General features: G+C 34.5%; 7 protein-coding genes across 9 annotated transcripts; 4 read left to right on the forward strand and 3 right to left on the reverse strand.

The window, feature by feature from the left end:
- On the forward strand, positions 1,316–1,806 carry LOC109127174 (arabinogalactan peptide 13). Its single transcript, XM_019231578.1, has one exon. The coding sequence runs from the start codon at positions 1,494–1,496 to the stop codon at positions 1,671–1,673; it is 180 nt and encodes a 59-aa protein (XP_019087123.1). The 5' UTR covers positions 1,316–1,493; the 3' UTR covers positions 1,674–1,806.
- Positions 2,454–5,059, forward strand: LOC104722324 (elongation factor P). The gene is made up of 11 exons (XM_010440470.2): positions 2,454–2,773; positions 2,988–3,018; positions 3,118–3,131; positions 3,221–3,271; positions 3,559–3,628; positions 3,793–3,859; positions 3,968–4,035; positions 4,254–4,377; positions 4,518–4,557; positions 4,674–4,741; positions 4,844–5,059. Exons 1-11 carry the CDS (start codon positions 2,546–2,548, stop codon positions 4,854–4,856), a joined length of 774 nt encoding a protein of 257 aa, XP_010438772.1. The 5' UTR covers positions 2,454–2,545; the 3' UTR covers positions 4,857–5,059.
- On the forward strand, positions 5,402–9,994 carry LOC104722327 (arginine--tRNA ligase, chloroplastic/mitochondrial). 2 transcript variants are annotated; one of them, XM_010440473.2, is made up of 18 exons: positions 5,402–5,555; positions 5,914–5,987; positions 6,105–6,244; positions 6,349–6,424; positions 6,519–6,620; positions 6,707–6,922; positions 7,024–7,104; positions 7,259–7,342; positions 7,472–7,576; positions 7,677–7,855; positions 8,021–8,105; positions 8,208–8,394; positions 8,501–8,570; positions 8,746–8,815; positions 8,891–8,980; positions 9,278–9,346; positions 9,438–9,536; positions 9,650–9,994. In XM_010440473.2, exons 1-18 carry the CDS (start codon positions 5,441–5,443, stop codon positions 9,758–9,760), a joined length of 1,953 nt encoding a protein of 650 aa, XP_010438775.1. In that variant the 5' UTR covers positions 5,402–5,440; the 3' UTR covers positions 9,761–9,994. The 2 variants fall into 2 exon arrangements, with proteins under 2 accessions (XP_010438775.1, XP_010438776.1); XM_010440474.2 differs by having other exon boundaries at positions 5,457–5,555; positions 5,910–5,987.
- Positions 9,914–10,755, reverse strand: LOC104722326. Its single transcript, XM_010440472.2, has 2 exons — positions 10,397–10,755; positions 9,914–10,202 (listed from the first exon to the last, which is right to left on the reverse strand). The coding sequence occupies exons 1-2, from the start codon at positions 10,570–10,572 to the stop codon at positions 9,983–9,985; spliced, it is 396 nt and encodes a 131-aa protein (XP_010438774.1). The 5' UTR covers positions 10,573–10,755; the 3' UTR covers positions 9,914–9,982.
- On the forward strand, positions 11,498–15,066 carry LOC104722328 (ATP-dependent 6-phosphofructokinase 3). The gene is made up of 13 exons (XM_010440475.2): positions 11,498–12,073; positions 12,389–12,435; positions 12,538–12,577; positions 12,680–12,742; positions 12,821–12,958; positions 13,050–13,208; positions 13,297–13,350; positions 13,423–13,491; positions 13,581–13,710; positions 13,801–14,060; positions 14,157–14,199; positions 14,283–14,437; positions 14,597–15,066. Exons 1-13 carry the CDS (start codon positions 11,972–11,974, stop codon positions 14,795–14,797), a joined length of 1,461 nt encoding a protein of 486 aa, XP_010438777.1. The 5' UTR covers positions 11,498–11,971; the 3' UTR covers positions 14,798–15,066.
- Positions 15,403–18,064, reverse strand: LOC104722330 (inositol oxygenase 4). 2 transcript variants are annotated; one of them, XM_010440479.2, is made up of 11 exons: positions 17,903–18,064; positions 17,543–17,687; positions 17,316–17,397; positions 16,990–17,194; positions 16,742–16,801; positions 16,586–16,638; positions 16,340–16,462; positions 16,147–16,216; positions 15,974–16,052; positions 15,789–15,870; positions 15,403–15,656 (listed from the first exon to the last, which is right to left on the reverse strand). In XM_010440479.2, exons 1-11 carry the CDS (start codon positions 17,931–17,933, stop codon positions 15,630–15,632), a joined length of 957 nt encoding a protein of 318 aa, XP_010438781.1. In that variant the 5' UTR covers positions 17,934–18,064; the 3' UTR covers positions 15,403–15,629. The 2 variants fall into 2 exon arrangements, with proteins under 2 accessions (XP_010438781.1, XP_010438780.1); XM_010440478.1 differs by having other exon boundaries at positions 17,543–17,690.
- On the reverse strand, positions 20,924–23,398 carry LOC104722329 (inositol oxygenase 5-like). Its single transcript, XM_010440477.2, has 7 exons — positions 23,291–23,398; positions 22,747–22,845; positions 22,512–22,596; positions 22,247–22,392; positions 21,842–21,901; positions 21,687–21,739; positions 20,924–21,080 (listed from the first exon to the last, which is right to left on the reverse strand). The coding sequence occupies exons 4-7, from the start codon at positions 22,368–22,370 to the stop codon at positions 21,042–21,044; spliced, it is 276 nt and encodes a 91-aa protein (XP_010438779.1). The 5' UTR covers positions 22,371–22,392; positions 22,512–22,596; positions 22,747–22,845; positions 23,291–23,398; the 3' UTR covers positions 20,924–21,041.

The following is a 25,272-nucleotide window of genomic DNA, read 5'->3' on the forward strand; positions in this document are numbered from 1 at the left end:
TTCTTGACTTTTCTCTGTCTTCCTCATCCAGGTTTGCTCTATCCTGAACCCGACGATGACGATGGGAATCACGCTTTTGTTAATGGCTCCTCTTCATCTTCCATCGCTAGACATCAGCATCACTTTCATCTGCACTTTGAGTGATCAAAACCAAACTCGATCATGTTCTCTTCTTTGAGTTACTCTGTTTTCTCTCTGTGTTTGATGTATATACTATGTAGTTTTGGATTTGGTGTATATTGTCTAGATTTGGGTTTGTTTTAAGTCTAGTCCTTGATGATTGTAGACCATAAATGTGAGTTTAATCTGCACTTGAAGTCTTGAAATATTGTTGAATCGATTTTACCTCGAAATGTTAAGACTTGAAGTTGCATCCGATTTGTTTTGTGATGTTCATATCTTCTGTGGGAAATTGATCAGAGACCAAGAGAGTTTGTGGGTTTGAGAGTAAACAACTCTGGTTTTGGATCTTTACGACTCTGTGTCTGATGTAATTAGCTCTAAAGATCAAGAACGGTGTTTGTTCATAAACCAGCTTTATTGGATATCTAGGTTTGGTGAGTTTTTTGGTTTTCTTGGCTTCCAAGAAAGAAGCTTGGTAATACTAGTGTAAATCGGATACTTCATGGTTCCTCATTGTTTTCATCTCCTACGGTTTCAGTCAGAGTCTTGTATATATAATATAGGCAATAACATCAGCCTGTACCTGCTGATTAATCCGCTAATCAGAGAAATGTAGTGGAAGTTTATGTAAAATTAATTATAAGAATAACAGATACTTTCAAAATTCTGATGTAGAGTTACAAAATCATAAATACACCTTATTCCTCTTAATAGATCTTTAATAATATGAAGACTCACATTTTTAGGTTATTTGTGTGTATCGAATTTTTGAGCAATAATTGGGGGAGAAAGCGATTGAGCCAATTACATACCAGGTGAGAGCACATGGAACCATCAATCAAATTACATATTCTTTGCCTATAAAGAAACAACCAACCAAACAGCTCATTGCTTCTCTTATCTATACTCTATTCACTGTCACAGAAAAAAACAAACCGTTTCCTATTTCTTCCACTCTTTAATTTTTCTAAAGAATTGAAAAATACTACCTTTTGAACTGTATATAATCTTTGAACCAACATATTAATATCCATATCTCCAAGTATCACAACTTAATTCGGCTGCAGTACTATTCTTTCCAACTGTCTATTTTTCTTTCTTTTTTTCAACTAAAGAGATCTCAGTTGGCTTTACAGAGGTTCATGTGACAATAAAGTGTTTTGCTTTACCAAATACAAAGAATTCGCAAACTGAATAATTGTGTTGGTGTTAATAAAACTGTAAAGTGATAATTACAGAGTTGGCATTACATGCATCCATGTGTATATATAACCCACAATTCATAACATATCATAACACACCACAAAACAGTACTAAACATAAAATCTCTTCGTGATTTCTAAAGTAAAGAATCACTTAAAGAGAAACCAATGGAGGCAATGAAGATGAGACTCTTTGTGGCGGTTTTGGTGGCGACGATGGCTTTGTCAGCCATGCAACAGGTTGCCGCGGTGGAGGCTCCTGCCCCGAGTCCTACTTCGGACGCTTCCTTGTCCATCCCTGCTTTCTTCGCCTCTGTTGCCACTTTGGCCTTTGGGTTTCTCTTCTAAACAAATTTGTTTTGTCTTTCTAATTTTATGAAAATCATATTCTTGATTTTTTTTTTTTTGCGCTTATGTAATGTTCTAAGATTTTCCACGTCCAAATATCAATAAATTATTTCTATCACTTCTTTTTGTTTAATTGCAGTGCAGCTTTGACAAAATCGTTTTAGGAAAAAAAATTGGAGTTTGACAAATCGTAAGTTGTTGTTCGTGGTATAGTATTATTTTCTATAGTTTTGGTGATTAAATAAGAGATTAAACTAGTTAAAATCTTAATCTCAAAGCATTATAGTGGGGTGTGGGACAAACAAGCAGACAACTTGTAAGCTTTATAATCATGACATCTTCTAAGAAAAGTATAATATTTACCAAAAGGAAATTGTAACTAGGTGTTGATTTCTAATATCAATCTTGATCATAATTGCAATTGCTTTCATTCGTTTTGTTTTTCATGATTTCATCTCTAAAGTATTGAATAAGTGTAGATGAAGGGTTGTAATTGACAAAATAAATTTTTATGGGGTTACAATAGAAAAAAAACATTCGAGTGTGTGAGTAAATAACGTAAAAAAAGTGATTGTAATGGGCTACTTTTAAGGCCCACTAGATCAAGCAGGCCTTGTCCGTCAAACGTCCCCATTAGCGCCGGAGTAACAACGCCGTAGCCGCTATTTCTCTTAACGGCGTCAATACGAGTAATATATTCATCAGACAGCAACATTGAAACGACGCCGTAATCACTAGTTCTGTCTTAACGGGCGTCATTACGAGACATCAGGACATTCAAACGACGTCGTTTTTTCATATCGCGACGCCGCCTTCATTTTTATAGTTTTAGCGAGAATCATCAGTTTTCCCGATTGCTGAGTTAAACGGAGATGAGAGGGCTTTACCATTTCAAGAGAATCTCAATCTTTCGATCTCTCTTATCCTTCTCTGATGCCACTTATCCCGGAGCACTAACGACTAGGAGGTCACTGTATTCTTTGAGCCGGTCATTGTCATCATCCCCATACGCCGCCGGTGGATGCTGCCGAGAAACGTCTCTGCTTCACTCTCCGTGGTCTGCTCTGCAACGCCGAGGTGTTAAGGTTAACGCGATTCAGGTAAATTTTGATTGCGAAGTTTAAAGTTCCTGCTCATTTTGATTAGCGAATAAATTAGCACCTCTGGATTTGTTTGTTCTTCGAGAAGTGTTTTATATTAGACAAATTGAACTGTTTTTGAGTTGATACGAGTTTCTGTCAATTTGTAATTGCGTCGAGCATGTTGTTAGCGTCCATGTTCTCACTCTGATGTCTTTTGGGTTTTTAATTTCAGCTAAGGGCAGGGAATGTAATTGAACGGACAGGTTTGTTTTTGAAGTTTTCTCCTTTTGATTATACATCTGATCGTTTTGGGTGGTTATATGCTGATTAAACTCAGTTTGATGGAACGTGGCCACCTTCAGGACGTACTTTTCGGGTTAGTCATTTGGACATTTGCTTTCTATCCTCAGTTTTTTTTTAGTTCCAAGTGTTGAGAAACAGTAATTATCCTTTTTGATGCGGTAGGTTGTAGAAGCAGAGCATAAACAACAAGGTAGAGGAGGAGCTTCCATACAGGTATGAAACTCTTCACCAGTTAACTACTCGAAATGTCAATTTATCATATTCTCTGTGAGAGCACCAACTTAGGACATGTCAATCTGATTTAATGATTAGGCACGTGGGTTAGGATTTGATTCGTGCAGAGCATGACCATATTTGTTTAACAAGGGTCATCTTCTGTTATAGTCTATAGTACTTTACTTGTTTTATGCAATCAACAGTCCAATGTTTTGATCTTATTTTCTGTTAATATTCGGTCTCTTAGCCTCAACATTTGCGTCTCTCTTCTTTGTGGGAAACAGGTTGAGCTTCGTGATGTTGACAGTGGGAATAAGCTTAACTTGCGCTTTGGATCTGAGGAGTCGGTTGAGAGTATGTTGCTTCTTCCATAGCATTCGTAGCTTAGTGTAAATAAATCCTTTACGGCTTTACCTAAAAGTTGTTCTTTTGGGTGTTTCTAACTATTTTGTTATTAGCATTGTAGGATAGGTCAGTTATTTTACTGTGATATTGATTGATTGTATCATTTACTGCAGAGGTTTTTGTTGAGGAGAAATCTTTCACGTGTTTATATACAGAGGGTGATACTGCATATCTGATCGAGTGAGTCCATTTTGTGTGTAGTTTCCTTACCTATTTTATATCAACTTAAACATTCTGTTGGACCTTGAGTTACTAAAGATTATTTCTTGAACTATGTATAACAAACAGGCCTAATACGTTTGAGCAAGTTGAAGTGCCATTGGACGTATTTGGCAAAGCTGCTGTATATTTAAAAGGTTGGTAGCACGGTGACGTCATTCATAGTGCATGTTGCTTTTTGAATCCTTTGTTGATGGTTTTCTAAACAACAATCTAAATAATCTGAGTGCAAAGCAGTCATTGTTTGATGATGAAACCCAGTTCTGTTGTTTTTGCTGAATGATTTGTGCTTGTGCTAAAAATAATAACGTATCTGCTGTGTAACTCTTTGTCCTTTCATTCCTCGTGATTGCAGAGGAAATGAAAGTTCAGTTGCAGCTGTATGATGGAAGAGCTTTATCTGCATCTATCCCTAAGCATATCACATGCACAGTGGTAGAAACACAACTTCCCATGAAAGGCCTAACATCAGCTCCTCGGTATGTCCTTATAAAAAGAAAAAAAAAGATCAGGAATTCGATTTCTCTATAACATATTGTTGATTCGCAGATGTACCATTTTTGTTTCTTCAACACCATGAATCAATCTTGACAAAAACGCCTTGTTTCTTAATATGCAGGTATAAGAGAGCTCTCCTGGATAATGGTTCCACTATACAGGTAAGTTGCAGCTATTAGTATTATTATTAGTTGATCTTCAAACGTCATGCGATCAGGAGCTAGTCTGGTTCATCTAAGTACCAAAGTAACTCTCGGTTCCACCTTGAGTTCCACAGGTACCATCTTATCTGGAGGCAGGTGAAAAGATTGTAATAAACACTGAAGATGACTCTTTTGTTAAAAGGTACCATTATTAAGTCAACTCTTTAAACCAATTAGACCGTTCATTATTGTTGTTATAGGCTTTTTCTCACGATAGTCCTCTTCTTGTTTTCTCTTAATACAGGGACAACAAATGAAACTCTTTAAGTAGTCGTTTAATACAACTCCTACGGAGGATAAAATTAGGAGTTTTAGTATTTATGAAGCTATAATCATTATTCATGTTCTCATAATCTCGGAGCTTTGAGATGTCGATTGTCACAAGTTCTTCTATATGAAGAAGACGTATCAGTGTGTAGAAAGATTTCAGAAATATAATAAAGGTTGGTTTCAGATTGCATACTGGGCCTACAAATTTTTTTTTTTCAGACTATCCCTTGAAGCTAAACGTAGGAAATTATTTCATAAGATTTGCTTACATGAGATTAAGCTTTGCTCTGAAGCCTCTGATGGTGCAAAAGAATTTAGTGGGAGAAACTTGGTTTCTTAACAAAATCTCCACGTAGACACACACAACCATAGGAGAATATAGCATAGCATACTGATCAACCTTTTTTTATTCGGGTCTATCCTAATTGCATACTACTGGGCCTATTATATTTTCGGCCCAACGCCAAATATTTCCTTAATACTAATAAAAAGGATAAAGTAAATAAATAAAATAAAAAATAAAAAAGGAAAAAAAGGTTTGGAGATTAAAAAGAGTGAAGAGAAGAGAGCAATGGCAATAAGTCTAACCCTTTTTCCGGTTACAGCAACGCCACCGCCGTCTTCTCTCTTCTCCTTCAATCGTTATTCTCGTTCTCACCATCACTTCTCTTCGTCTTCTCAGACTGGTAAAATCATTTATCCTGAGCTCTCATCTCCCGATTTTGTCTCTCGTTATCTCTACTTGTGGTTATCTGTTACATTCCCCCATTTGCTTCTTAAGTTTTTTTTAGGTCATATGTTTAACTTTTCTATTGCAATATTTGTTGAAGATTATAATTGTTGTTATTTAGCATCTTGTAATTGTTGTCCTGCTTATAGTGTTTTTTAATATCGAAAACGCTGAAGATGGTAAGTGTACGTTTATAGTGCTGTTGATGGAACTCCAATTGAAGAGTGTAGCAATTTACAATCAAAGTTTTCATTGTTCTCTTGCTATTTTTTGCGTGTACTGATTTCGCTATTGTGGTTTTGTAACCTAGACAGGAAAATTGAGAGTAACGGCTTGGAGATTTGCTTTCGCAACCAGAGCTAAGTCCTTGGCAACCATGGCAGCTGTAGTAAGTCACCATTTGTTTTTTTTTTTTTTTTTGCTTTAATCCAAAAGAGAAAGTCTTAACAATATATAACTTTCCCTGTTTTTCGTGACTAATTTTGTTGAGTGCTGCTGATGACAGAATGAAGAATGTACCGGGAATCTTAAACGCCAACTCGCAAAGCTATTTGATGTGTCTCTCAAATTAACAGTTCCTGATGAACCTAGTGTTGAACCTTTGGTGGCTGCCTCCGCTCCTGGAAAATTTGGAGATTACCAATGGTCCTCTCTCTCTTTCATTTAATTCATTGAAATTATAGTTTCAGTTAAGCTCTTTTCTGTTTGCTGAATTAGTTCTTTTTTTTCATCAAAATTGTTGTCTGCAGCAACAATGCGATGGGTCTGTGGTCCATAATTAAAGGAAAGGGTACTCAGTTCAAGGGTCCTCCAGCTGTTGGACAGGTTGGTTTGGTCTTTATAAATTCATGGCGTTTTGTATGCTGTATGTCCTCAAGCAGATACGTTTAACTCTTATTCTATTTCCTTTTTCACGTAGGCCCTTGTTAAGAGTCTCCCTACTTCTGAGATGGTGGAATCATGCTCTGTAGCTGGACCTGGATTTATTAATGTTGTACTATCACCTAAGTGGATGGCTAAGGTGCTTATGCTGTATTTGTATTGTCATTTCTAGTGCTCACAGAAATAATGTATGTTTATTTTAATTGTTTTCTAATTTACCCGCAGAGTATTGAAAATATGCTTATCGATGGAGTTGACACATGGGCACCTTCTCTTCCGGTTAAGAGAGCTGTAGTTGATTTTTCCTCTCCCAACATTGCGAAAGAAATGCATGTTGGTCACCTAAGATCAACTATCATCGGTGACACGATAGCTCGCATGCTCGAGTACTCAAAGGTTGAAGTTCTACGCAGAAACCATGTTGGTGACTGGGGAACACAGGTAACTACTTTTCTGCTCTTCACATGATTTTTTAACCTTGAATTATTTTATTGTTGTATTCCAATATGTATCAAAGAATAAACGCTGATTTTATTCTGCAGTTTGGCATGCTGATTGAGTACCTCTTTGAGAAATTTCCTGATACAGATAGTGTGACCGAGACAGCAATTGGAGATCTTCAGGTCAGCTGCTTTACATCATCTGGCTTCTCAAGCTTTACTGATTTTGTTATGGCCTCACAAGCTTTACAGTTTTTATTATGTAGCAATATTGGTTTATATGCTGTGTGTGAAGATCCGAAGCAATTTAGTTTCTAATCTCAATGTCGTTTGATAGGTGTTCTACAAGGCATCAAAGCATAAATTTGATCTGGATGAGGAATTTAAGGAAAAAGCACAACAGGCTGTGGTTCGTTTACAGGTAAACAGCAATTCTCCTAAGCTAAATCATTGATGCATTTTTCTTTCGCAGTGCCTCAATTTGCAGCTGCCTTTGGTTGCAAGATCTAAATTACCCACTCGTCTATCTTTTTTTGTTTCTTCGGTGCAGGGTGGAGATCCTTTATACCGTAAGGCTTGGACTAAGATTTGTGACATCAGCCGAACTGAGTTTGCCATGGTTTATCAACGCCTTCGAGTTGAGCTTGAAGAAAAGGTAAAGATATAGCTGGACCTATACTATACTATTTGAGATAAATTGGAAACAGAGATACATTAGTGGGTAAATGAAACATACATCGATTAATTCATGACAGGGAGAAAGCTTTTACAACCCTTATATTTCTAAAGTAATTGAAGAATTGAATACCAAGGGGTTGGTAGAAGAAAGCGAAGGTGCTCGTGTGATTTTCCTTGAAGGTTTTAACATCCCACTTATGATTGTTAAGAGTGATGGTGGTTTTAACTATGCCTCTACAGATCTGACTGCTCTTTGGTGAGTTGTCTTTAATTGTTCCATGAAATCCTGACTTTAGTAGCAATCTTTTGAAAATACATCCATTATGACTTCCGTGTTTGTATTTGCTGGAGTGTGTGGCTTGATCTGAACTTGCTGTTGTTGAATGAATTGTCTGCTGGTGCTAAATTCTACTTGGCTCAGGTACCGGCTCAATGAAGAGAAAGCTGAGTGGATTATATATGTGACCGATGTTGGCCAGCAGCAGCACTTTAATATGTTCTTCAAAGTAGGTTTGATGAATGCTTATTTTTTTTGACGTCTTGTGAAATGTTATATCTTCATCGAAACTGTCAGTCGTAACTGTGGTTTTCATGTTACTCTGAATCAGGCTGCCAGAAAAGCAGGTTGGCTTCCAGACAATGATGAAACTTACCCTAGAGTTAACCATGTTGGTTTTGGTCTCGTCCTTGGGGAAGATGGCAAGCGATTTAGAACTCGGGCAACAGATGTAGTCCGCCTAGTTGATTTGCTAGATGAGGCTAAGACTCGCAGTAAAATTGCCCTTGTTGAGCACGGTACCTACTTTGTGTCAGCACTCTCTACGTTTTGAATTGTTATATTGTTCACGTATTCAGTTATTATTTGGTATAACCATCCCTTATATGTTGGTTCTCTGTTTAGGTAAGGACAAAGAATGGACACCCGAGGAACTGGACCAAACAGCTGAGGCAATTGGCTATGGTGCGGTGAAGTAAGTATCATCTCTATACTACTGCTGATGATAGTAAATTCAGTCAGTATCTTCTGGCTTTCGGTGACTTCTTGTAATTAAATTTGCACGGATTTGATGAGTGTTCTGCTCGACAGTTGGCATTATTTTATTTTCATGCTACAAGCTAACTTTGGGTTTTGTTTGTTTTTCCAAGGTATGCTGACCTGAAGAACAACAGATTGACAAATTATACTTTCAGCTTTGATCAAATGCTTAATGACAAGGTACTGGAATTTACCATCTTACATATTTGCATAGCAGTCATCTACACATGCTTACTGATCATATGTCATGAGCAGGGAAATACAGCCGTTTACCTTCTTTACGCCCATGCTCGGATCTGTTCAATCATCAGAAAGTCTGGCAAAGATATAGATGAGCTGAAAAAGGTATTTTTAGCCGCACGAACATAAATCACTTAATTTTATTCGTTGCTCGACTTGGCTGAACCTGAACCAGTGTCTCTATTAAGGAAGTGCTACATTAAAACCTATTTAATTTGAAAGCTTAAACAATTTCCAGAAGTGTTACAACTGTTAACTCCATGCCAGTGCTATAGTTTGTGCTATTTTTCACATTATCATAATAAATGGATCGGCGTACACCTACGTAGACCATTATTAGTTCCTACCCTACGCAGTACGATGAAGAGTTATTCTTATGTTTCAATATCTGCTACATTGCAGACAGGAAAGCTAGTGTTGGATCATCCAGATGAGCGAGCACTGGGGCTTCATTTGCTTCGATTTGCTGAGGTAACACATGCTCATTAGATACTACTTTCATATTTGACTTCCTTATCTTGGTAACGTGATGTTGCGTAACACATGTGTGAACGATCTGCAGACGGTTGAGGAAGCTTGCACCAACTTGTTACCGAGCGTACTGTGCGAGTACCTCTACAGTTTATCTGACTACTACACCAGATTCTACTCCAATTGTCAGGTGTGGATTCCCAACATTCCATGTTTTTTATTTGATATGTTGATATTGGACTGTAGCTGCATAATCAATCAACCACCAGTCGATGGTCTCACTTAAAACATGAACTTTTACAGGTAAATGGTTCACCAGAGGAGACGAGCCGTCTATTACTTTGTGAAGCAACGGCTATAGTCATGCGGAAATGCTTCCACCTTCTTGGAATCACCCCTGTTTACAAGATTTGATGCATCACATCACAATTAAACTACTCAAAAGATGAAAGGTTTTAATCCATTTTGACAATTTTCCGCACAATTAGTGAAAAGGCGTTCTTTAGCCCAAAATTTCTCGCATTTCTCATTTAGCTTGGGAAACTTGTATACAAATGAAATACAATGTTAAACTGAACCCAGAAAGTTTGTTTTTGTCATGTCATTGAACTGATTTTGGTGAATTATGAAATGGTTTTAAAAGTTAAATCTTGAATTGGAATGGCTTGAGGATGGTCTTGTGGCTTTCATGGAGATTGTGGCCTTTGGTCCATAGAAATAATCCCTTTTGCAGCTTGAATTCATTCTTGATCCTCTCTTCTTCACGAGATCCTGTAGGCTTGTGACATTTGCTAGAGATGTGAATGACTCAGATTTGCCTTCATAATACTTTGAAAGTCCTCCTTTCTTGACGTGTCTGAAAAAAAAACACGATAAGAATACAAATTGTTAATATTTTCCGTGTCAGTAGAAATAAACATCAAACAAAGTGAAGAAGCACATGGAGATGATTCTCTCGATATATTATTATTACTTATGGATGGTATTTCAAATTCGAAACATAAACAGAAACTGAAACAATTTGAGGACGAGATTAAAGAGAGCCATTACATGATAGGGAGCTGAGAGATGAGGTCAGATAGATCGTCAAAAGCCCCATTTGAAGAAGAAGCATCCTCTGTTAAATCAAATGAACACATGGATATAGAGGATGAGGATCCTGAAACTCCAACAACACCACCTTCTTCTTCTGTTGTCGAAATCATCATACCATCGTAAACATTCATTCTTTTTTTCTTTTTCTTTTGTCAATTTATGTTTGGTTTCTGATCTGCTCTTTCAGTCTTAACCAAAACGAAAAACAAGAGAAAAGTTTTCTTGAACAATAAGAACAGAACAGAGAGTTCTTGGCGAGATGTTTGTGTTCTGTTTTAGTTTTTTTTGTTTTGTTTGATTAAGGTGTGTTCTGTTGTTATATATATATAGATAGATATAGAGAGGTGATTACATAATTGTTTGTAGATAAGAGAAGAGATACGGTTTATTTGTAGTAAGAGAAATAAAAGGATAACGAACGAACGATAATGTATAGGTGTACTACTTACGTGCAAGCTGTGACCTATGGATAACGCTTTGCTCTGATTTGTCCTATCAAATTTATTAATTCCCATATAGTTATACCTTATTTATTTCTCTGACCTCACGTAAATAACATAACGTTCACTCTTTCATCTTGATCCCATATATTTTTTTTTTTTTTCAAAAAAAAAGAATTGCGAATTGCGTTTGAATAAAGATTTTGAATTACTGATTAAGTTATCTTTATATTAGAGGATAGGATTGATATAGAAAGATTAAAAGAGCAAATAAGAAGCAAATAGAAAATGCATTGTAATAAAGGGGATATCTTAATCATCACCATGGTTGTGTTGTCTTGTTTGTGTTTCCTAATTTTTAAATTAAAAAAAAAAAACGGATCGGTTAATGTACTAGTAATCACCACCAACACAAAAATATCAAACCGAGATTAAAACGAAGAAAAATCAAACCGGACCGCATTATACTCATCATGACTTTGACCTTCGACTTGACAACCAAGTCACAAAAGTTGGAAAGAAAAATCAAATAAAGGGTAACGAAAATACTAGAAAACAATAAATAAATAAAAAAGTAATAGTCTTTTCTAGAAAAAGTAATCATCGACCTTTCTTTCCAAGTACTCGATTAGAGACTAGTCGTCGTCGTCGTCGTCGTCGTTAGTACTGTCAAGTACTCACTCATATACGTATTAGTTATTACTATATTCTTATTTTCGTTAACGGCGCCACATGTTTGATGGAATAATAAAATCTCTCCACCAAAACCACCATTTCCGTACATCCCTTTAATGGTTTCAGCTCTCTTTCTCTCTATCTGGATTTTGATTTGTTTAACCAAGCGACTACTCTAATGGTCAAGAATTCTCTAATCCTATAAAAAAGGGTCGCCTTGTCTTTGATCTACGGATTTGATTCCATCTTTCTAATTTTTCATTTTCTAATCGCAGTTTCTGTCTTTCTGATTTCGTATTCGATTTGTCTCGTTGACGAGTTCAAAGTCTCTCATACGAGAACCCAAAAAAAAAAAAAAAAAAATCCCATTTTTATTAAAGTATTAGACTTTTCCCCTGAAGATTGTTGTTTCGTGATGAGTACTGTGGAGAGCAGCAAACCGAAGATCGTCGAAGGTTCTTGTGGTTATGTTCTACAAGACGTTCCTCATCTCTCTGATTACCTTCCTGGTCTTCCTGTATGTTATTACTTCTCCCATCTCTTGATTTTGAGCTTTACGGTTGCAAAAGGTTGAAACTTTGATTTAGATATATTGGTGGGTTTTTGTGCATGTCTCTGTGTATCAACTTCAGCTGATAACTGTTTACTTTTGTTTTTGGAACTTGAGATAGATGAAATGAATTTCCCCATACTCTGAATTAGTATAAGATAGCCTAATAGGAAAAAAGGAGGGATGGTTAAGTTTGGTAGTTGGGTTCCAAGGATTATGAATGTGACTCAATAATGATGGTTAAGTTTGATTAAGGTTCTTTTGGGTTTTATATTATTGCAGACTTATCCTAATCCATTGCAAGACAATCCAGCATACTCTGTGGTAAAGTAAGTCCTTTTCACCGATGTTTAGCTGACTATGGTTCCTATGGTGATTGAATCATTAGCTTCCCAGTTATTAAATGGGTTTTCGTTTTTGGAAATTTTCAGGCAATACTTTGTTGATGCTGATGACAGTGTTCCTCAAAAGGTATATACATATATTTGGTTTGAAGCTTTCTATAATATCCATGGCTCCCTGAGAGTTTAGAATTCATGTTTCTTTTATTGGCTCTTCTCCTTGTTGTTTTAGATTGTTGTTCATAAGGATGGACCAAGGGGAATTCATTTTAGACGAGCCGGGCCACGTCAAAAGGTTTTTCCTTTTCTCAGATTGCTTCATTGTTCATTAGTCCATTTAAATAGGATCTGTTGTTGACTTAGTTCTCTGCAGGTGTACTTTGAATCTGATGAAGTGCATGCTTGCATAGTTACCTGTGGGGGTCTTTGTCCCGGCCTTAATACCGTGATTAGAGAAATAGTGAGCAGTCTATCTTACATGTATGGAGTGAAGAGAATACTGGGAATAGATGTAAGCTTTTGTGATTGTAATCTCTTGCATATACCTAAACAAATACGGTCTTTGTTTGTTTCATTTTCTCATCCTTGAGTCCTTTTTTCAGGGAGGATATAGAGGCTTTTATGCTAAGAATACTGTCTCCTTAGACTCTAAAGTTGTAAATGATATCCATAAGCGCGGAGGTACTATCCTTGGGACCTCACGAGGGGGTCACGATACCACAAAGATAGTTGACAGCATTCAAGATCGAGGAATCAATCAGGTTTCGATAACACACTACCTATATTAAAGTGTCTCTTTCTAAAAGTACATATAAACTCATTGTTCATGTAGTCTTTTTCATCATTCAGGTTTACATTATAGGAGGAGATGGAACACAGCGAGGAGCATCAGTTATATTTGAGGTAAATTCCATTCTCATCTTTCAAATTTGTAAAGTCTCAGAATTTGCTGATCTTGTGATGGTACCTATGTAGGAAATAAGACGACGTGGACTGAAAGTTGCAGTCATTGGAATCCCGAAAACAATCGATAATGACATACCTGTATGTAGCCCTCTCTTTGTTTCATCTCTAGAGAAAAGCTGTATTTTCTATGTGAAGATATTGAGAAAATTCACCTTTGTTCTGTGCAGGTGATAGACAAATCTTTTGGGTTTGACACAGCTGTAGAAGAGGCTCAACGAGCTATTAACGCAGCACATGTGGAAGCCGAGAGTATAGAGAATGGTATTGGCGTTGTCAAGCTTATGGGTCGCTACAGCGGTGAGTAATCTACTCTTCTGCTTTATCTTTGTTTGCCTTATCAAGCTCTTTTATCATATTATTTCACAAGTGCATGAACTGCTTTAACAGGGTTCATAGCGATGTACGCTACTCTAGCAAGTAGAGATGTGGACTGTTGTTTGATTCCGGAGTCACCATTTTACCTAGAAGGAGAAGGCGGATTGTTTGAGTACATAGAGAAACGGCTCAAGGAGAGCGGTCACATGGTGATTGTGATTGCAGAAGGTGCAGGACAAGATCTAATGTCGAAGAGCATGGAAACACTCAAGGATGCATCTGGTAATAAACTTCTGAAAGATGTTGGTCTTTGGCTGTCACAGAGCATCAAGGTAAACCAGAAATTACAGAGAAAGCCACAAACATTGTTTGATAGTAAAATCAGACTAAACTTATCATGTGTTAAATTTCGTTTAACTTATACGTAGGATCATTTTAATAAGAAGATGGTGATGAACCTCAAGTACATTGGTACAATTCTTATCCCTTCCACTCTCTCCACCATGAGTTTCTTGTTCCCTAATCTTAGCGCATTTGTCTCATCTTACTTTCAGATCCAACATACATGATTCGAGCTGTTCCTAGCAATGCGTCAGACAATGTTTATTGTACACTTCTGGCTCAGAGTGCAGTGCACGGTGCAATGGCTGGATACACTGGCTATATTAGTGGTCTAGTGAACGGAAGACAAACCTACATTCCCTTCTATGTGAGTTATAAATCCGCTTTAAATTTGATGGGTCCAAGTGGTTAAACTAATGAATCGTTAAACCACCATGATCATCATGTTGTCGTTCATCACCATCACTATACCATTGTTGTCATGGCATCATCATCATCATCATGTCGATTGGTTGTGATGTTGCAGAGAATAACAGAGACCCAGAACCATGTGGTGATCACAGACAGGATGTGGGCGAGGCTACTCTCTTCGACGAACCAGCCAAGCTTCTTGTGCCCAAAAGATGTCTCTGATAACAAAGAGAAACTGATGTCGGCTCTTCTGGACGATGGCAACTGCAATGGCACGGTTGATGTTCCTCCAGTCACCAAAGAGATCACAAAGTGACACTGAACTGAACATAAAAGAACTACAACATATGCTTTTGTTTGGCGTTTTCAAATGATGTCCCATGTCTTAGAAAGAGTAAAATAAGTTGAGGATTTTACCCTTTTAGTTTTGTTGGATGCCTCATATTGTAAATAAATTTTAAACCTTACTCTATCTGTCTATCCTCTGCCATGAAAACTCGCCATGTATGGTTCCTGTACTCATCCTCGGTAACGGTCTCTCTTTCAAAGTTATAAAACCGGTATTTTTTTAAAAAATAAAAATAATGTAAATAAATAAATATAAATATTTGTTCCATTCATTCTATTTTGCATTATACCTATGTAAATTTAACAATTTTTTTTTTGTTATAATTAAAAACTTTTCTGTCTTTGTGTATGAGCTATAAAAGTAATCACACTTGTTCATAGTGGATGAATCTTTTTGCACCTATATGTGCTATTATTCACTCTGTTAATATGTGCTATTATTCACTCTGTTATTATTCACTCCACTAGATAAATGATCACTGTTCGTAAACTTCTGTTTATTTTACAGTTTAAGATAAATTGTACATTTTACAGTTTATTTTACAACAAGTATTAAGCATGGATTTACTCTCGTTAACCAAGTTGTACACTTTCGATTATATATAAGATCTTATATTATTAAAGCGTATACACATACTCTTTAGCATTAAAGAGGAGGGATGATTGTGATAATAATATAATTAACATAAGAGCATATAATATTAATACAATTACCATAGATTCACATTAACTCAACAATGTGTAAATATTTATAAATGAATTAATCAAACGACAAATCATCCATGCATGGGAATTTTTTTTCACCATCTCAAGTTCTCCGGAAAATACTGTAAAACGAAAAACAGAAGAAAGGATCATAAGTTGCAAATTTCATAAACATATATGTGTATATATATATTTATATACTATTTATTCTCATATTAATATTTTTTTGTACAGAACATGAATATAATACTCACTTTCTTGATAAGAGACATGTAGTAGGGCTTAACCTTCTCCACATCAATGTGCACTTTGCTCTTACTGTATAAGTCGTACTTGCTGTAATAACAATAATTAATATAGATAGCAATTTAGAGATTATATTAGGAGAAATAATGAAATCACTTGATAATATGTTTAATCATCAAAAAAACTTAATTACTTGAAAACGTGTAGCCACTTGAGGTTCTCCTTGTCTTCCTCGTTCATAAGATGGGTGTATTCTCTAGCCGTGTGCAATGCTGCAATTAGTTAATAAATTAATTCAAATAAAGATTTATTCTTATTTATAAATTTAAATGTTAATAAAATCATATTTTTTGTTGAAGTGCTTACGATAAAAGGAATGGTATCGTATAATAAACTGTCCTGCGGACGGCAATGTACTTCCGTTTTCTTTAGCTACCTACGAAAATATTAATATAAAAATAGAAAATCATTTTTCCCTTTACACTAATCAACATTGATCAAAATTTCTAAAAAAAGTCATTATTCTATACAATATAAAGTAAAATAATCACATAATTACCAGGTACATGTAGTCGTCATGGCCCCATGACATCATGACATTGTTCAGTCCACATCTTTGAGAGTAAATCCCATTTTTAGTGTTGTAGGCTTTGTTGTGAAAATCTTGGTTTTCCATAAAGTACTGCACAAAGAGAAATTGTTTAAGTCAGCTAATTCATTTTGAGTACAATTATTTTACCAAAATTTGAAAGTTGAGCAGTTATTAGAATGTATTAGAATGTATTAGAATGTATTGATTATTTACCTTGTGGTGTACGTTAGATTCATCAAACGCACACCCAACAGGGAATGTGTCACCTGCAAGTTTTTTGTGAGAGAAAAATAACAATAATTAGTTTCACATATAAAATTATAACCTGAATTGTAAAAAAAATAATCACAAAATTTTAAAGTGAATTACCAACAACAGCCCATTGAGGAAGTCCTCCGAATTGTGGAAGAGTAATAACCTTCCCAAGATCTGAAAAATTCATAAATCCATATATAAGTTTCCCATAATCTGATCCGATTTCGATCTACATTCTAGTTTTCTAGATATCATATTCATTTATTTTTTTAATGTCATAATGCAAAAAATCTTGACAAAAAACCAGATTAATTCATTAATAAAAATGACTATATATTGGTAAGAAGTTACAACAAAATTACCATGGATAAGAGCGGTTAGATGAAGCCAATCCTCATTAGGGTAATCCTTGCGGATGGCTTCAGCAGATTGAAGCAAGTGCTGAATCTGAGGCTCGTCAAGATCTGGATCACTCTCGTCCACGACCTCGTTGAGAAGCTCACAGCATTCCCAAATGCTCATCACCTTCTTATCTAATTTACCATATTCCGCCCTCATCTTTGTCACCTGAAAAATACACAATACTAAATTATAACACATGCACATATTCTTTACTTGGATCACATCAGTTTTGATTAGATGACTAAGTAAACGCATAAACCCGCGAATGAGGTTTTAAGAATCTTACAAAGTCGACAGTTTGGTTAATGTGTTGTAATCTATAAAACTCTTCAACCCTCTTCTGCCTCTCACTCTCAGCATCGAAGTCCCTGCGACCAAAATACCAACGTAAGCGTTATTGATAAAGTCAAGATCTATAAGATCCGGCCAACAAAAAAAAAGAAGAGAAAACTCGAAATAATTAAATTTAAATATTACTACTAGGATATAAAGATACGTAGAAGAAAAAGAAACCTGAACTGACGGCCAAATGCATTCATGTCAGGTGCCAAAAAGGCTTCGTCGTCTTTGGTGGCCATGTTTGGTATCAAAACTCCTCCGTCCAATTTCAAGTCTCCTGTCTTGTCCTCACTCTTCCTCTCGAATGCAGAAACCTTCTCTACTTTGAAAAGAAAACAAAAAAAACTTGTCAGAATTTAGAAATGAAGATACAAAAAAGATTCATAATTATTTTTTCATAATGGTTTTCCTAGAAAATCGTTGATTTAGCTGGAAAATAATATCTTGATAATTACGTTTTTTTTTTTTTTGTTAAATCCAATATACTGTAATCCCATAGTTTTTATTGAGAATATTGTGGGAATAAATTCTTACCAAAAATCGGGTTCTCAACAGAGATTGTCATCTTCTAAGAACAGATTTTTTAAAAAAGAGAAGAAACGAAAAGAAAGAGAATACTGGTTAATTACGATGATTTAGGAATTAATTGAGATAGGAAATGAAATAACTCGTTTTGCTTTTTAGATTATATATATATATACTTCTGCGATGATGACGTTACGGTATTTATATATAGTAGTGGATAAGGCTTAGGAGACAATTCCTTTCCTTAATATTTGGAGAAAATATAAGTCCTTGTTGACGAATTATGTATTTTTTCTTTCCAAAAACAATTGCTTTTATATTTATCCAAAACCAGAAACGACTTTCTTGTTTTTTTTTTTTTTAGTATTTTCGAATTTAAGTTTAGGATAAAGGAAACTAATGTCAGTCATGATTTGATTTTTTTGGTGTAATTTTTTTGCTATTTTTGACCTATTAGATAAGATTTGGTCATTTCTATTCTTGTTTATATTTGATCGAATTTTCGTTTTGATCTGAAATTTTCCACTAAATAAACGTTTAACTAGATTTTTTTTTTTTTTTTTTAAACAGATTTTCTAATTTACATGCAAAAAGGGGAAAAATGCTAAAAATTACAACAATGACAATGAGTTGTCCTTAAAAAGTGTATAACAATAACAATTAACAATGAGTTGTCCCTCAAAAAGTAGAGAAAAAGTGTTAATTACTTTATTGTAGTTTTGTTGTACAAGTCAAAATGTTCTTAAAATAAATATAGGTTTTGACTCAGCATTGCGTGGCTTATATTTTATATGTTATCTGAATCATACCGATTTGCTTTTACACACATGCATGACAAAATATCTAGTCACAATCTTCAACGACATGTAATTCAAATAGTACGTTTCTTTGATTAGGCTACCAATATTTTTCCACACATTAAATGTTAATATATCGCACACATCAACTATTTACTTTTTAAGCTAAAATATCTCATGTAATAACTAATATAATTTGTTAAACTAAAATAATAATAAAAATTTAAGCAAAATTTAAGCAAAAACTATTATAAACAAATAAGCATAATTTCATTTGCGTGTTAGTCGTGAACATGTTCATCGTACCTTTCTTCTTGATGATCGGTCTTCTATTACACTCTTTCACCTTCTCTAGCTAAATTTTCCTAGCGATCCTCTCTCTCTCTCACTCTAGTCTCTAGTTGTTGCAATATATATTTTATAACTTCTCTTAATATGTGGTATCTTTTATATGAGAGAAGAAAACAAAAGATGTAATATAAATGTTTTTGTTAATTTACATTTCAAGTGAAAACTTTATTTTTTAATCATTTAACTATATATGAAATTCAGAAATAATGCCTAACATTAATAGCCAAATTAATCAAATAATAATTTTTTTGTAAATACGAAAAATCGATTTAATGACAATAAAAGAACAATGTTAATAAGTTATATGAATATATGTTTGTCTAATCTTAGTCAAATAATCAATTTTGAAAGATATTCACATAAAACAAATTTTAAATCATTATTCTAGAGAATAAAACACATAGATACAACAACCAAAATGACCAAAAAGATAAATTTATAAAAAATGGAAATTGCTTATTGCAAATTGTTTGCAATGAAATAGTAGCAGAGAAATTTTATGAAAAAAAAAAAAAAAAAAAAAAAAAAAAAAACATTGAATCAACAATAGGATAATAAAAAGAATATTAAAATCTTTGCAGCTGAAGCATTTTTCCAAATCTTAGTTACAAAGTTTGTGTCTTAGAATTGAAAACACATCTCCCCCATTGTTATATATTCTTTTTTGTTGTAAAAAGAGAGACATAAATAGGTACGATATGTTGGAAGTAATTTCACCTTTTTCAATCAAAAGTAAAGTATATATTCACTGGTTTTTCTCGTCTCTACAATTGGTTTGCTCGTCTGAACCATTGCTTTTGGAAGTCATATCATATATATATATATTTTTTTGTTAAAGGGTATTCTATTAAAAATATATGCCCAATATGCTATTTCTGGATATAAGTCCATACAAAATCTCCTAAGGGCCCGACCCGTTACATCAAACCGAACTAAACCAATGAAATACAAAATCGACTGGGTTTATAAATCGAACCAAACCGAATGCTGAAAACCCTAATCTACAAACGTAGAACACGTTGTAGCCGCCGTCCAACAGAGCTGCGGATGCTTACCGGATCAGGACCTCCGGTAAGCCTGGACGACGTTAGCCGAACGGAGATGGTGATCCAAGATCCATTTCCATCCCGCCACCGTAGAGTCGCGTTTAGGAGGAGGAAGAGAATCGAGCTCGTCGTCGTCGAGGAGAGTTCTTGCTCAGTCGTGAGGGAGAAAGACAGTAGGGAGTAGATAAAGAGACCTTCGACGGTAGCTTAGCCTCGCCGGATCGGAGTCTACCTCTCCTATCGAGACCGATCCGGCGAAACCTCCAGAATCTCCGATCCCAGATCTAATTGTCTTCCTCACCCGTTCCTCGCCGTGAATCTCCTTCTCCCACTCTGCGTCGCTATTCCGCCGATAGAGCTCTTACCAGTGGAATTTCGCAGATACTTCTCCCTTCCACTGCCCCCTTGATCTTGTTTCCATGGTGTCGCCGAGAAGATGCGGAGTCGCGGATGAAGCGCCATGAGCCGTAGGGTCCTCATCATCACCGGAATTGATAGANAATAAAGGACCCGCCGTCGGTGCAAGTGGTTGTGATCAGAAGAAAGAAGTTTTTGGGAGAGAAAAATCGCCGCGAGTGAGTATCACGCGCTCGACTTCTCTCTCGTCTATGACTCTAAAGTTTATTTCCCATATCATATATATTTGCTGCTACAACTTTGTTACATATTTTTCCGCAGAGCGTATCTTTAAAATCCTTCAGAAAAATAAACTTCTCAGAAGAAACATGTATTTCTCGCCTAACTACGACAATATAATTCTCAAACCATCAGATGATTAAGATAATTCCTACATCCTCTTTCTCATCATTTTACGTTCATTCTTTTCTCATTCATTCTTTTCACAACCATGGCATGGCTCGCCAGCTGTTCCCACAACCTCCAGGATGTTTGGTCCACTCTCCCTCTCCTCACAGCTTTCTCTATTCGTGTTTTGATCGCTATCAATGTTCATTTTTAGTCTTTGTTGTAAAAATCAGGATTTTCCATAAAATACTGCCACCAGAAAAGAAAGACAAAGTGTACGTATAATTTCAGACTTAGAAAGATTAAGATTTAAGATTTAGAAAGAATTTTAATGACTTTAAAAGTTAGGTAAAATATGTTGTTATTTAATCAAGACTTTTAAAAACTCTTTAAAAATTTGGTGTTATTGGTTGTGGATTTGTAAAAAATTATCTAAAATCTTGATAAATCTAGTGTTATTGGATTAAGAGTTTTATAAAGTCATTAAAAGTTTTATGTTATTCAAGTAAAACAAAAGAATCTTGGATTGTTAATGAATTCAAATTTTATGTTATTGGTTTAGGATTTTATATCATTTCCTTCATAACAAAAGTCATAAAAACTCTTTCATCAAATAGAAAGATTTTACAAGATTAGAAAAAACAAATCATCAAGATTTTAAAAAACTTCCTAAACAATCTCTCAGAATCCTTCATTTTTAACTTTCAATTTTCTATGATTCTAACAATCAGCAAGAACATAAAGTCATTAAAATTCTTTCTAAATCCTAAATCAATACCTCCCCTTATGTATATATAAACTCGTGCTTTGGTATAATTTTTATTAAAAAATCATAAATTCTATTAAAATATTTACCTTGTGGTGTACGTTAGATTCATCAAACGCACACCCAACAGGGAACGTGTCACCTGCAAAATTTTGCGAGAGAAAATAAACAATTAGTTTCACCCATACATATATAACTCACATCACTAATTAAAATGTTAATGAAAATATATATATTTAGTTACCAACAACAGCCCATTGAGGAAGTCCACCGAACTGTGGAAGAGTCATAACCTTCCCAAGATCTGAAAATCCAATAACTTATTTAATGTGTGATTAATTCTGATACACAACTAGTTGTACTGTATAATCTAATTCATCAATCGGGAATCAAACCGAAACCATCACAGAAAAATGGATAAGAAAGCGTCAAAAGTGAATTATTGTACATGACATGACTAGATGATAGAGAAGATAGAAAATAACCAATTAAACTTCATCAAAAGACTTTTTTTTTTTTTATAAACCAAAGAAGATCCGATTCCGGTATCTAAATAAAAATCTAGCTAACCTTGATACAGAGCATATACCCATATTGTTCTGATAAATAAATAAATAAAGGAGTACTATTAGTATAATAACAAATTTACCATGGATTAGAGCGGTTAGATGAAGCCAATCCTCATTAGGGTAATCCTTGCGGATGGCTTCGGCAGATTGAAGCAAGTGCTGAATCTGAGGCTCGTTAAGAAGATCTGGATCGCTCTCGTCCATATTCAGCCCTCATCTTTGTCACCTGAAAAATAACACAATAGATTATAACACATACACATATTCTATACGTGGATCACATAAGTTTTGATTAGATGACTAAGTAAACACGTAAATCCTAATGAGTTTTTTTAAGAATCTTACAAAGTCGACAGTTTGGTTAATGTGTTGTAATCTATAAAACTCTTGGACGCCCTTCTACCTCTCACTCTCTGCAGCATCGTAGTCCCTGCGACCAAATTAACAATTTTCACGTTATTGATCAAGTCAATTGGTCTAAGATCCAGCCAACCAAAAACAAAAGAACACGATTTTAATTAATATAAATATTCCTATTAAAATTTAAGATATAGATAAGTGGGAAGGTAAAAAAAGAAACCTGAATTGACGGCCAAATGCGTTCATCTCAGATGCCAAAAAGGCTTCATCGCCTTCGGTAGCTATCTTTGACGACTTCGACATATTGAAAAGCCTCCGTCTAATTAATTTTAAACAAATGTTAGTAAACGGCAAAATGTTAGGACATGTTAACTAACAAAATTGATAGTAAACGTCAGAATTCGCCAGATAATTTAATAACTGAGAATTTTGTAAATCAGTTGAAAATTCTACATATATTAAATTATACGTGCAACAAAGAAAAAACATGTCAAACAATATATAATGATTAATTGGAGTTTTGTCTTTAATATGCATGAGTTATGAAAAAGTGTTAGCTTGTAGAAGTCAAAAAACAAAGCTAGGATTACACGTGGCCTCTCTAATTATATGTTATCTTAATTCTACGGATTTGCATACAAAACAAACAAAATTTCATTAGCGTGTGGTGAAGTCGAGGCAAAATTATTTTTAGACAGTCAGAGACTAGCTAAGTAGATTATGGTGTAAAGAGAAAAGTCGAGAACCCTCTCATCTCATCATACCTTTCTACGCATACTCACCTTCCTTTTTACACCATCTCTACTTAGCGAATCTCTCTGTCTTCTTCTTTTTTTTTTTTTTTTTTTTTTTTTTTTTTTTTTTTTTTTTTTTTTTTTNCGCCTCTCCATTGTTTCAGCTGTTTGTGTTTTGACTTGTAACTTCCTCCATATATAGGGGATCGACTAATAAAATAAAAAAATGAATACACACGTGAATAGTACATATATGGCCTATAGTTGTGTGTATATTACTTTACACGCGTGAATAGTACTTTACAAATTCACGTGAATCGCTAATATGTAATAATAATGTAAATCGCTGCAAACATGTTCCCCTCCAAAAGGATCCTATGTTCAGCATCCAATGAAAAAAAACATTTGTCATATAAGCACTAAAACGGATTAATCTTGCTACAGTTTTTGTTGCCCTAAAACTCCATGCACTAACCAAAACCACAGTTTTTGTATATATATATATACTCCTTTTTATTTATAGGGATCGGATACAATAATTGGATATCAGACAAAGTCATTCAAGCTCAATGACACACTGTGTCGGAAAGCATGTATATAGAATAAATGGAAGCTGCACTTTCTCTTCCCAATGCATTGGCTATAACAAGAATATCTTAGTCATCTCTTTTTTTTATATATTATTGAAAACCATGTTAAGTGTCATCATACTTATGTGAAATTCAACACTTAAAAATATCCCAATTAAACTGTCAAAAAACTTAAAATTATTGAAGCATATGCATGGATATATGTTTGACAAAAAAAAAATGCATGGATATATGAGCACTAACCAAAACGAGAGTTTATTTTTTTGTTTGTCATCCAAAATCACTAACTTAATTACTGTACTTCAAAACGATTTACTACATACTTTATGCTTTTTGTTGTTGTTAATTTTAATAACCTATATAAACAATGAGCTTGGAACGTAATGATTAATTGAGTTGCAATTACATAGATTGATATGAAATAATAAATAAATTCAAGAGAAGGTTCACACTATTTGACATATGGAAACTAAAATAATTAAAATGTACTTGGGAATAAAAAATTTCCAACTTATATGGAAACTAAAATAATTAAAATGTACTTGGGAAATTGTTTTCAGTTATAATCTCCCTATCTTCTATACTAAAATCCGCATAAATTTTAAAAGAGTCTTTTCAAAGCATAAGTTGCAACATTATCACGTATCAAATTACCATTGATGTATAAAAATGTTACTTAGTGTGTGGTGTAGTAGAGAATAAAAGAAAAGGATGAAATATAAATGTTTGTGTATTTTCCTTTTATTAATATGCTACAGGTACAATTATTGGATATGAGACAACACATTATGTGCGAATGAAACATGCATATATAATCAATCCAAAGTTTCCCTCTTCTTTATGGCTTGGCTAAAATAGGAATAGCTTAGTCATCATTTTATTTTTTATTTTATTTTATTTTTAATTGAAAATTATGTGAAGCGATGTGGACATGCATAAAACAATGTTTAGTGATTCATCGAGCTATGTGATTTTGTTTAACCAGACTCTTGCATGCATCGTGTTTTGATCGCTATCAATGTTTCTTTTTAGTCCAATATTTTGATCTTTCATCATCGTTTAATTGTTTGATATTCTTGTTTAGTGTTGTTGACATGTGATCTCTTTGTTTTTATTTTAATCTAATCTAATCTAATCTTTTATCTTAGGCATAATGTAATGTTGATTTGTGGGCTCAAGAAATAATGGACCGGAGGCGTATAACACAATATGGACTACACTTCTAAAAAGACTTGAGTAAAATGGCAAGTTTGGAAATCACACTAATATTAGTTCTATTTAGTATCCAAAACTGGAAAATGGCGAGGTATAAGGGACTCAAAATATATTTTACGGATCCTTAGTATATACAGAAAAATATAATATCTAAGTAATTTATTTTCCTTACCATATTGGTAGGTATCGGATAGTATTCATAATCGA

This window comes from Camelina sativa, chromosome 11 (assembly GCF_000633955.1).
Source record: "Camelina sativa cultivar DH55 chromosome 11, Cs, whole genome shotgun sequence".
NCBI lineage: Eukaryota > Viridiplantae > Streptophyta > Magnoliopsida > Brassicales > Brassicaceae > Camelina > Camelina sativa.